Source organism: Corapipo altera, unplaced genomic scaffold (assembly GCF_003945725.1).
Source record: "Corapipo altera isolate COAL_440 unplaced genomic scaffold, ASM394572v1 45, whole genome shotgun sequence".
NCBI classification, from domain to species: Eukaryota; Metazoa; Chordata; class Aves; order Passeriformes; family Pipridae; genus Corapipo; species Corapipo altera.
In genome coordinates, this window is record NW_020884877.1 from 1,966,806 (window position 1) to 1,979,792 (window position 12,987).

Consider the following 12,987-nt stretch of genomic DNA (forward strand, 5'->3'; position numbering starts at 1 on the left):
AGGCACCAACCAGTGTGTTTCTCCTAACCATGACGGAAGTCATCTACCTGGATAATCTGTGGCAGGTGTGTGAGAGCTTCCAGAATAGGATAATGATGGCACATAGCTGTTGGTTCCAGTGTTTCAGAAATCTTATTGCCAGGGGGCTTTCCTCAACACAGATGTGAGCTCTCCCCTGCCTCAGTGCAGTGTAGTGCTTGTATTAAACACACAGCTGAGGTTACCTAGCTGGCTTTGGGTTTAACACTTTTTGACCTGAAGGTTGATTTTATGTGTGTGAAATGGTCAAGTGTGGTACGTGCTGAGATTGAAAGTATTATGCATCTGAAGATACCGTATTTTTATTTATGGCTCAGTCAAAATAAATTAAAATAATCGATGATTGTTTTGAAAGCAAATTACTAGGAGTACTATATATCTACCATGGCAAGTACTGAAGAGATGAGAATGTCTTATAATGCCAGAATGAGGTGTGTAAACATGGGTATTTATATACTCAACAGCAGCAAATCTCTGAGAGGGTTTTTTGTTGGGTTTGTTTTTTTCTTGGCTGAGTCTCCACTGATCCCACTTTATCCCAAAGGAGGAGGAGGAGAAAACTAATGTTCCTATCACACATGTTCCATTATTGATTTCCGTTCCAATCTACCCGAAGTCTTCTGTGCTGGAAATAATTAGACCCTGTGAACAGAGATGAAGCAAAAATCTATACAATGCTGGATTGCCAGAAATGAAGACAAGAGTGCCTAATTAATGTTGCATATAGAATGCCTTTTGGATGAATGGGCTTCCCTTTCTCAGAAGCAGCTCAACAGCAGTCATGTCACAAATTTGCTGTTAATTAAATGGTGTTCACTGTGTGCCTGTAAAAATGGCATGGAGGGAAAAAAAAACATTGGACGGCAGCAGCATTTTACAAGAGCTCTCCAATTAAAAGAAAAGCCTGTGAAAAACAAATTTGCAGGCTTCATGCTGACGGCAAGATATTTTCACCCATATGAAATTCACTTTATGGATTGTTCAAAACTCTTTAGGAATGTGTAGTCACTGAAGAAGTTTGAACTTCAAAAGTTGGACTGGAAGCGTGTTGGGAGGGTTAAGGGTAGGGAAAATGTTCCTGGGAGCTGAGGCAGGATGGATGACAGCACAGCTCCCATCCTTAGGCAGCTGCAACCTGGCCAGTGGGTAAGGACTGTTCACAAGGTGAGTCGGGCTGGAGGAAACCACTTGGTTAACTTTTCTTTGCATGAAAGGTGAACTGAAAGTGATATAAGTTAGACTGTATAGTGCACTTTGGGAACTGAGAAGGCAGATGTTTAGGAAGAATTTAAGACAACTGATGGAAAGTCTTCACAACACGGATGCACTTCTCTAAAAGCAGAAATACCTGGGGGGGAAAACTGGAAGGTAACTGAAACAGATTAAGAGAAGAATGTAGAAGAAACTGTATCCATATGACTCTGTCCACTTGTCTGTTTTCTCCAAATAACACAATTTTAAAGTTAATCCCAAACCAGAAAAGTCCAGCCTTGCAACTGCATCACAGACAGGGCTGAATCGTCGACTGAGCTTCCTGCAGTGGCACGTGCTGTCAGTGGTTTTGCAGTGGCATCCCTTTCTCCCTCTCTGGTCTTCCTGAATCCACTCGTGCTTCTTTTTGCCTTGCCATTGCCTTGCTACACCCAGAGGAGCTGCTGGCAAGGAACAGGGACTCCTGCACTGCTCTTGCTTCTGGGCGGCGTGTGGCAGGTGAGGAAGGACCTTTGTTGCAGCGGCTGAGAAAAAAGAGTGTGTGGAGCAGCACTGGTGGATTGTTGTTCATAGTTATTACTCCACTCATTTTCTTGTGAACTTGGTCTCCTTTTAGTGGTGGCCAGAGTAGCAATGCCACGTGCCTGTGCCTGCTGCAGAAAGCAGCAGTGGGATGGTGGGGGCTTCAGAGGTCTCCCATAGCACAGGGATTCTGGGACAGCTGTTCTCCTGTAATTTGCAGGCCACTGGTGCCTTCTTGCAGCCTTTAATTCTCTCCTTTTATCTTTATTCCCTCCTTGCTCTTCTAGATATCTGTTGTGGCCCATCTAAGTGATACCACTGCTTTCTGTGCATCTCTGGAGAATTTAAATAGCATCATTCTCTCCTTCCTTTTTTCCCCTATAAATACAAAGGAAGTTTATCCTCTTTGGGCAAAGATAGAAAACATTGCTTTTTCTCTCTAAGAAACTAGAAAATGAGTAAAACCCAGGCTCCTCAGTCAAGAATATGAATTCATCTGATGAGTCTGTAAGAATCTTCCTTAAACTACAAGAATAGATGTGTTTTCTGATGAAAATCTAGTTCACATAAAATATGTTTTTAGCATGGATTTGAGAGAGATAATTATTTTTTCCCAGTATAGTAGAAGCTGTGGTTCTGGTTTAGGAATTTTATGAAATAATTTGAGTGCAGGAGAAAGGTACTAGTAAAAAAGGGATTTTTATAATAGCATACCTTCTAAGTCCTCTCTTTTCTTCCCATTTGGGTGCTTAGCATCATCTCTCTCTACTCTTATTCTGTTTTAGGAAGCATTTTTCTGTCCAAGCTGTTGGTTCTGATGCACAACTGAAATAGGTGCACATGCAGGTTATGATTCCTCTCCCCATTGTTGCATTTTAATTCCAAACTCCAGATTTAATCTATTTAAATAATCTACTCATGGGACTAAAGTCAACTATTAGAACTTTTTGATGTTCAACAAATATTAAGACTTTACAATTATTTGAATCAAATAACCAAATCCATATGAAATACACTACTTTTTATCTTTCCAACAGATTGATTTTCTTCCCTGGATCCATTTTAAGCTGCACTACAGTTGCTAAATCAAAAATAAACTGAGTTTTTAGTACAGGAGTGTATTAAGTGTATGATTTCCACTACATCGCAGCGTGCTACATATTAAAAAGTGAAAACATGTAACACATTTTGACTGCAGAATTGAAATGGATTTTCAGACCTAGTCCCAGTGAATAGGTGCTGAAGTGATGGCAATGACTGCAGCTCCTGGACTGTAATTATCATTTGAGTTATTTCCCAGTGGTAGGAGACTTTACAGCTGTGGGCACAGTGGTGGGGGGTGGAGGAAGAAAAGGCAGCAGGCTGACATGGCAATGCTTTTAGAGGTTATTTTGGGTGTAGGAAGTAATTAGTGTTGGTACGGTTTGCTCCCTTGTTGCACGTTTGTAAGAACATATCCTCACAAAGTATTTTAAAGCCTTTTTGAGCGTTTTAATTAATTGGAACTGCAAAAAAGTGTGAAAACAATTCTGGTTTCACAGAAGTCAGTCCTGTTTTGTTGTTTTCTTCAGTAGCAGCAGAAGCTCATCTCCAGAGCATGTATTTTAAATTCTTAGGAGCATAGAGAAAGCATCACTGCTTGTTCAGTCCGTCTGGAATCCGAATTCTCGCTGGCTGTTGCCCTGAGCTGATGGATCTCACTGCTGTGTATTTGCCATAAAATGAAATGGAGTCAGACCATAACCTGCTTTTCTCTTCTCCTGCAGCTTGGCTTTACATCCCCGAAAAGACATCGTAGTGACTGGCAGCGATGACCACCTCTGGAAGATGTGGGCTCTGCCTGACGGGAACCTCCTCATGACAGGCGAAGGTCACACCGACTGGCTCTCGGGCTGCTGCTTCCGTCCAAGGTCAGTGCAGGCAGTCCCCTGAGGCAGCACTAATCCCTCCTGGGGAGTCCTTGTTTGCTCTCTCTCTGTTCACTGGCCTGCTCTGACGCCTTTCTGTTCTCAGGGTAGCCCGGCGCTCTCTGCTGAATTTCCGAACATGTAGATAAATGTTCCTCTGGCTTTCGGTGTGTTGACTTAAGATTGATTGCTTTTAGTGTTTTGTACATCTTAAACTCTGTCCACGTGCCAGTGCACATAACAAGGAGTAGTAAGCTTTTTAGCTCTTGCTGTATTCATTTTCTCCATATTCATGCACTATGGCAAACACAGTTCTGCTATTAATAATACAGAAAAGTTATGTCTTATACTAGGCATTATTTGTCATATGACTAAGAGTTGAGTTTACCTAGAAAATAAGAATATGAGCTTTCCTGCTCTTTCATCATATGGATCTGAAACTGAATTAATAAATGAAAGTGAACACTGAAGATAAATATTTAAGTTACAAGGGTCATGAAGTCTATTTTTTTTGTCTTTTCTGTTGAAAAATAGAACTCCATTTTACTGTCAAAACAAAAATCCATTTGATAAGACTGAGCTTCTATATGTTGAAATTATTTTGCATCAGATTTGTGAGGCTGCAGTTAAAATAGAGTTCTTTGCTGTTAAAATAATAACGGTCTACCAGGCTATTCACCTGAGGTTCAGTTGTAAAAGGAGCATTACTAAGCTTTCAACCTTGTGTTTTCATGGTGTTTATTTCATGAAGCAATATTAGCTCTTTCCTTCATGAGGAGGAAATATATCGTATTTTATTTCATGGTTCCTCCTGATTTCTGAGTTTGTAATGAGATAGCAAAGGCACACACAAATCTTCTAAACACAAGAAAATCCCCTCCCTCTTTTCCAAACTTCAAGAACATGGAGTCATGCTTTCTGGAATAAATTAAAAATGCACTTACTCTTTTCTTGCATCACTTTCTCCTATGAAACACAGGCTTTTTCTTAAGATACTTGTGTTTTTTCACAGTGTTCTCCTTTTCATGTATATATCCTTATAAGTAATTATATATATTTAAAAGAAGAGAATAATATTTAACTTAAATAACTACACATAATACAGGAGGAGAGAAGTAGAAGGCTCAGCTTCTTATTTTAACGTGGTAGGAAAATTTTTCTATTAGTGAATGACAGATTTCACAGAGTTTGTGAGTGTGCTGGACATCCTAAGTTTAAACTTGCAGATAAACAGAATGCTGCCTTACCTCTTACCTGTTATGAATATAAAACTTATCACAGGGAAAGAAAGGGAAATACAATTAGAAGAGCATGTTATCATTTATAAAGCTGCTGGGCATGCTAATCAGATTTCGATAATGCATTGTTACCATGACACCCGCTGACTCAGAGACTCAAAACTATTTTCTCATTAGTCTTTGACCAGAATGCAGTCCTTTCAATAGGCCTTCCTATTTCTCATTCAATTATTGAAATTAAAATGAGTTGAGGTACATCATTATTCTCTTGCAGTATGAATTGACTCCTGCTGAATGCTCTGGAGTGATTCAGAATTATTGCTGTTAAAATATTGTCTTCTGTTACTGCATAAAATATATATAATGCGACAGAATACATTTAATCATCTTTTTTTTTTTTTTTTTTAAATAGGGGACGTCTATATATCAGTATTTTCTGGAAGTAAAACCAATTAGTTAAAATTAAAAGTTCTAATAGATTTTTTTTTTTCCTGGAATCAAATGTAGTTAACCTCCAGTTTTGTTACCGTTTTACAGATTTAAAATGACTTTTCATCCAAAAGTGGAAAAGAAAAACATTTTTGAGCCACTGGGCTATTACATCATGATCTGGGTAGAACTCCCACACTTCTGCAGTCTTTCCTTTTTGTCCTCTGTTAGATCATTTCTCCTCTCTCTCTGTAAGATCAGGTTTAGAACAACCTCCATCTCCGGTCTGAGAAGTATTCACCGTGCAGCCCCAAGTCTGCTTTCAGATCATCTTTGTACAGCATCACGAGAATCCACACACTGGCACCCAGTCACTAATGACTTGAGGAGAAACAAATCTAGAGCTGTGATGGGAATTTAACTGGTGCTTCTGCACATAGAGTGACTTAAATCCTGGGAATCTGGTTTTTATATGCTCACAGTGTATTATTACTTGAGCAAGGGTCTTTCCTGTGGATGTCTGTGTAGCACCACTGTGTACATAGGAGTAAAGCTGCAAGTCTCCCTGGTAGCTATGAAAATAGATAAAGTTGAAGCTAAAGTGGTGTTGGGTTTATGTATCCTCAGCATCTCCAAGAGCCATGAGAGAATGGTGGTAGTAGAAACCAGCAATGACAAGGTAAAGGGATGTTTTAGGCCCTGGACCTTTCCCGTTGCTTGGTACATTGTAGTGATAAGGATTGACACTGGTTGGACGGAGGAGTCTCTTTTTCCCCCACACCCTGCTGACACTGTTCTTCATTGCACAGTGATTTATTCTGAAAAGCACCTCTCCTTCATGACTGCTGAAGGCAGAGTGAGCTGAGGGTGCCTGGTTTGCTGCAGCTCCAGAGGCTGGCGCTGTGTTGTGTCTTCCAGCACACCCAGCGCTCCCGGCTCGGTGCAGAGGGGCTCAGTTCCCCCCAGGACAAGAGATGAAGGGCAACAGGCTGGCTTTGTGCATGTGAGGAGAGCAGAACAGCGGTGTTGTGATGCTCTCTGCACATCTGAGAGTAGGATTTTGCCTTAAGCTTTTAAAATAAAAGTAAAACTTCAAAGAGGTCCCGTCATCTACATCCCAGTGTGGCAGCTGGGAGGAGGGAGGAGAACAGGGCTCCCTTCTTTGAAGCTCAGGTGACAACTGGTCAGACTTCAAAAACAAACAATGTCTCTGCTCCAGTCTGGCTGAATAGTGCTTTGCAGATGAATTAGCCCTTCCAAGTTCCTGTCAGTGTTGGAAAATTCAATATTTTCCAGCTTACCTTTTATATATATATGAAGGAGCAAAGGAGTCACGATGACTCCTGCCACAGTTGTACACAGAGGCTTCCTGTTAAGATTCTGGAGAGCTGGAGAAGAGCAGTGTAGTGCACCTGTGGATGCCAGGTGACTCAAGTATTTGAAGCAGCAGACAAAAATCTGCATCTTCTGCCAGTTTCTAGAATAAGCTGAGGATGTTAATGCTGCACCTTTAAGAACCACACTCTAATTACACTAAGATGTCTCATGGCATGTACTAGATTTATTTATCTGTATTACTGACCTTCCTGGGTGGCTAAAGTATCGAGCTCTGCAACATAACAGAGGTGTGTGTTAATGACTGATAAATCCCAGTGAGCAGCAAAATACTGTATTCTTGCCCTGCATGTGGGCTGGTACAATATGTAATGTCCTTAATATATTCATAAATATTAATCAAGTCAACTCTTCTAAAATGTTTGTACCCCTTTTCATGCAGACATTGTTTGGGTCAGTGGAATACAATGAATTTCTGAACTGAAAAGAAGTACAAACTGTAGGTTCTTAAAACTATTTAAAACTTGCACTGAAAGTTGTCAAACTGTGAACTCCTTGTAATGTCCCGTTCATCTAAGACAGAAGCAGTTGCTTGTATTCTTGCTGTTGCTATTGCAATTCTCACAGTTACTGAGGAAAGAAATCAAAACAGCTATCAATTTGTTTAATATTATATAAAAATTACTACAGCAGTTACCTTCAGCTGTGTGGGGTTTCCATACATTCTGTTGCTATTGTAAAACTGAAGGTCCATGTTGTTTCCTCAGTAATTTGTAAAATAAAAAAAATGGTAAGTACATTAATGCATCAAACATCAAAATAAAGGTAGGTAATGCTTGATATCCTAGAAAAAGGTTCCAATGAGGAGATGCAAGGGAAAGATGAGGTGCTGGGCTGAAAGAACAACCCCTGTTCTGTCAGAACAGAGGCAGCTCTGGGTCGTATTTCTCAAAGGTGAAGGAGGTGATGCTACTCAGATGAAAATCTCTGCATGGGTAGAGGAGAAAGACAACCTTGTAGAGAGAGAGTGCAGAAGGAATTAGCAGAATATACTGAGGATGGATGTGACAAATGGGAGGGGGTTGTATGGGCTGGGGAGGGAACAGCAACTCCGTGTGGGCTTAAATTGGCACTAGAAGCTTTTCGGGGGATTCTGTAGCACATGGAGCAGGCTGTGGAGGGGCAGTGATGTTTGTGCTTCCTGAGTGACTGGGGTTTATGAGTAGTGAGCAGGGCAACATTTATGAACGTTTGGTGTGCAGAAAGCTCTGAGCAACTGCCTCTAAAACCAAGGTCTCTTTGAGCAGCAAAGTCACTGCTGAACTACATCAGCCAGCACTTCGGCAGCCCTGAGTGCTGAAGTTTGCTCTTGACTTTACCCTGTGTTTCTAGTGGAAATTTAAGGCTTGAGATAGGGAACACAGGATACAATTTGGAAAATGCAGCTGGGTGCTCAGAACCTCTTCCGTGCTTGAAATCTGCAATGCTGTGGGTGGCTGAGCACTGAGGCGGCCTCTCAAAACTTAAGTGTTGCTGGCAATCCAGAGAAGGGGGCCAGGGTATTGATGTTTGCTCAAAGTTTTTAAGAGCAGTGACTGATAAATAGGAAAATATGTAAGATTCTATCAGAGTGGAAATTATTTTCTCATTGCATAAAAACTTGTAAAAAAAGTCTTTATAAAATCTTTTTAAAAAGCAAATTCCTGAGCAGAACTGAAGTCAGAATAAACTTTGAAACGGAAATGAATTCTTGCTTAGGTAAGTCCCTGATTTTATTTTTTTTACATTATTTTAATTTTTTTTATCTTATCATCATTTGTTAAAAAACTATCCAAAGATGAATTTCAGTGTGAAAAAAGGGTAGACTGTAAAGCCAGGCAGAACAGTAATTGAAGAGGGGAGGGAGAGTGTGGAGAAAGCTCTGAGGAGTGATGGGAACAAGAGGTAAAATTCAGAAAGAAGAGGCAGGCTGGGTTTCCATGATCAGATGTGGAGAGGTAACAGGCACAATCTGACACTGCTCCTTGCTCACTGCATCTCAGAGGATTTTATGTTTGGAGGAGAGAAACACTGAGGAGCAAAAATCAGACTTGACAGCTTGGCAGGTACAAGTACAGTTTCAGAATTTCACAGTGGACACGCTTTTGTAGTTTGAGAGCCCGGAGTGCTTTGATTATCAAGGTGAATTACAAGAAGGGAGTGTGCCTCTCTTTTCTTCCATCACCTCTACAACTCGTGGCTCCCTACAGACTGCACTGGTGAGGGAAGTCCCATCACTGGTGGGTGTTTATGCGTCTTCTTGACAGTCATAATGTTCTCAGATACCAGTGTATGGTGAGGAACATCTGCAGGGTATGAAGAGAGTCAAACAGCAAATCTGATACTAAAGATAAAAGACTGCTTTCATGTTAGTTACATATTGCAAATAGTATTTTTTAAATAACTAAAGTGGTACATGGCCCATGAAGCCTGGGCAAATGAAAAGCACTTCATGACGTATTGAGAAGAGTAGGTTCTTTAGTCACAGTAATGGTATAATTTAAAGAATTCTACTGACTTCAAATATATTCCCCTCATACTTTAATAATTCCTAGTGCCAGTCTTAGATTCATTTTTATTTCGATGAGAAGAAGCAGGAATTATCTATTATGCCGTTTTGTTTAATGTACTGACTTCCAAGTTTTGATGCTGTACTTATTTGGTGAAACTAGGGAGACTTCCAGAACAAACAGTTACTGCTTAAGTTATGATTCCAGGATCTACAAAATGTTGCTACAATCTAATGTTTGTTTGCTTTAGTTAAATGCAAAAACATTTATCTGTATGGAACTGTAATTTAACATTAAACCGTGGGATTTGACTATGCTACTGCAGGATCTTTCTTATTAGAGACTTCATGTACGCTTTGGGGCTCTGTAAAAAACCTGTCAATGGGAAGAAGTGAAGGTTTGGAGTCAGTGATTTTAAAGTGCCACTGCCCAGGCTGGGTTAGCAGTCACACCAGCTGCTGTGCACATCTGGGAGCCAAGGGAGGAGGAGGGAAACATGAGCCTTCACCCTCCTGTCTGACCACTGAGCCAACCAGACTTATGGCCCTCTCAGTGAAAGGATCGTGGAGGTTCCTGTGAATAAAAGGTCCATGGACACTGAGCTTCAGAACACTTTTTCTCCTGGGTTTTGAGTGATAAAAGGTGAATTTCACATTATACATTAAACAAGGCTGAAACTTGAAAGCCACTACACTCTAAGCATTAACATAAGGAACAGTTGTAAAACTCATGTTAATCACAAAGGTCTCCATGGGCTATCAGTGGAACAGAATTATTTTGATTTGTGCCTTGAAATAGAGACTTTCAAACCTAATTCAGGGCTCGCTGCAGAAACAGGTGGGTTTTATACTACTGATAGTTATTAAAGAAATGTGAAATAGTCTGTACATTTTACTTAGGACTTTTGAGCACCTATTTAATGAAAAGGCATAATGATTTAATTTTTTATAGACTCTTGAATTCTTTTCTAGTTCAACAAAGTCTTTAGTTACCAGATCACATATTAAATTTGCCAGTGGTTAGAAATGTCTTTTGAGTGGCATGATTAATTTTCAGTCACCTAACTGACTTTATGTAACACATCCTATTTAGCAGATGAGACATTTTTTAAGGTATTTTGTCAAACTGAGCCAACACAGGAATCTAAAGAAAAAAAAAGTTGTATTCATTTGTTCTGCAAAGAAAAAACTATTTCAGAAGTCTTTCAGGCAGCTCCCCAGTGCAGGGTATTCACTGGGTGCTTGATGTTTTCAAATACAGCAAAATTTTAATTTCAAAAGTAGCTTTGTTTGTTTCAAAATCTTTGATAAGCCTCATACTTTTTATACAAGGAAACAGTGTTCTCATAACATCATTCTCTCTCTAGCCTACAAAGCCTACTATTTTTACCTCAAAAACATGTTTGGGTGGGCATTAGATTTCCTTTGGGATTCTCAATCTCATTATTTTTATCAATAAAAAGCCTCTGCTGGACAAAGGAATAAATCACATATAAATGAAATATGAGAGATTACATGGGAAGCTCAGCTTTTGCTTAGTCTAATCCAATATCTTTGGCCAAATGTCTCAATGTCAAAGGCTTTATAAAGTATTCTACAGGATCAGTCTGGCAAAGAGAAATCAATAACCAGGTAATGGATTCGATTAAAATTTTTCCCCTTCCACCCACACCCACAAGCCAAATGTTTCTACCCATACTAATCTCTTCTGGCTCGTGTAACTCCTGGTTAGTCTCTGTGGGGTTTTGAGATGTATATATGTACATAAAGTATGTTATATATAATTTCAGAGAGCTGTGTTAACTATTGGTGAGTATCTATTTCAAGAAAAAGCAGTGTTTGTACCTCATTTTCATTTTCTTTAGAGAGCTCAGTTCTGCAATGTGCTTTTGGAAAATATGGGCTGATAATTACAGCTTTACTAGATTTTAGATCCTGATTTGCTCTTCAGAAATTGCCTTTTTTCTGCACTCCTGCCATGCTGAGGAGCATTTCCTTACACAGGTCAGGGTTCCCGGCTGATGTCCAGTCTTTGTTGCCAAATCATCAGGTGTCTCCTTTACCCCAGTCCTTCTCATCTTCTGACTTTGAGGTGGTTGTATTGGCAACCCAGGTGCCACCTGGAAGGTTTGACTATAGAAACATTAATAGGCCATTAGTGTCCTTCAAGGATCTTACCTCTCCTTTACAGAAGTAGGTTTCCAAATCAATAGAAAGACCAAAATAATGTTACCATTGTATGGAGTTTGAAGTTGAGTCACAGGTGCTTTAATTACCAAAATGTATTTTGACTTTGCATCACTTTTTCTGTTTTTAAATATATCCTTCAATTACCAGAACTGTCCTCGAAATCCATTCAAAACTGGAAATACTCTTCAGGACAAAATGCACGTTCTTTCTTTTATGTCCGGAACCTTAAGAGTCTATCATTATATTGATTTGAAAAAGCAAACAGTCTGCAGTTCCATAGTGTGGTTACTGAATAGGCTCCACTTTTCATCCAGAATGACCAGGCTTTAATGAAAAACTACCTTTGGCTTCTGTTTCTTAGTTGGTGGCAATACCGACCACTCCGAGTCAGTGATTCACTAATAATATCTCCATTACAATAATTCAGAGAGCAGCAGGAGAGAGAAGTGCTGAGGGCACTTGTAGAGAGGAAAGGGAGGAAACGGGCTGGCAGAAGCAGCAATGCTCCTATTGAGCAATTCAAATGTATATTTGAAATAATTACAGGAAAAATACACATTGTAATGAAATGCTGCCCTTTGATGAAGCTGCACTGTGGTTTCACAGGTGACTTTACACACTTGTTGAATTTCAAAAAGACCTCAGTCTTCATACCCACAGTGTGTGACCTTGGATACATTTGAACTCAAAGTGGGAATAAAAAATTAGCTAGTCTTCGTATAGTGCTATTTAATTTATTATTTAACTACCTTATCTTCATGATTTATCGTTTCGATTTTATGCTTGTCCACAAAGTAAATAGTTTTCAAATGTACTGAATGCTTTACTTATGTAGAAGTTATCTTATTTTTCTTAAGTGTTTGTCTTGTGTGCTACATTCCGATCATTTGAATTTTAGACCTGACAATAACCATGTTTAATACTGGGATCTTTAAACCAATCTGTTATTAGTTGAAAAGATACTGTGATTATCAGCTTCACAAAACAGGTGTCAAGTTAATCTTTCTCTTGATGACAAAACTTTATTCAATTATTCAAATTCAGTAATATTTTTATGTGATTGTTTTGACTTAGAAATTAGGAGGAAACTTTCTGATCAGCTGTGTGGGTAATTAGATCTGGTGTTTACGTGACAGAAAGTAAGTAATTTCTCTGTGACAACCACTTTGATAGAGAAAGGGAGGAGGAATATGCAGTTGAAATCTCTTTATAGAGTACCAATAAAATGGGATACTTCTAAACCTATTAGTTCAGCTTCAGTGAAGCCATGAATATGTTCTGTGAAAGTTTTGCAGAAATCTGCCTGCTCTACAAGGAGTTCTTGGTTCCTTTTCCTGCACATCTCCCTGATTTTCCGTTTCTGCAGCTCCTGGTGCAGCTCCTGCCTGGGAGTCACCAGAAACAATTTGGTTTTGCTGATTGTTTATTTAGGTGATGAGAAAAAAAATATTTTTCACTGTGATGGGTTCAGATTTTGAGTAGTTTAGGTTTTCTTCTGGCTTCATCAGCACTCTGGTTTGAGGATGGGGAGCTGGAGTTGCAGAGAGCTGTCTGCCTCCTTGGCTTG

General features: G+C 39.5%; 1 protein-coding gene across 3 annotated transcripts in view; it reads left to right on the top strand.

Moving 5' to 3' along the window:
* SPAG16 (sperm associated antigen 16) overlaps positions 1-12,987 on the top strand; it is a 379,115-nt gene that overhangs the window by 176,947 nt on the left and 189,181 nt on the right. For all 3 annotated transcript variants that reach the window (XM_027636865.1, XM_027636864.1, XM_027636867.1), the window contains exon 11: positions 3,540-3,683. In XM_027636865.1, coding sequence (XP_027492666.1) covers positions 3,540-3,683 — 144 coding nt within the window. The remainder of the gene's footprint in view (positions 1-3,539; positions 3,684-12,987) is intronic.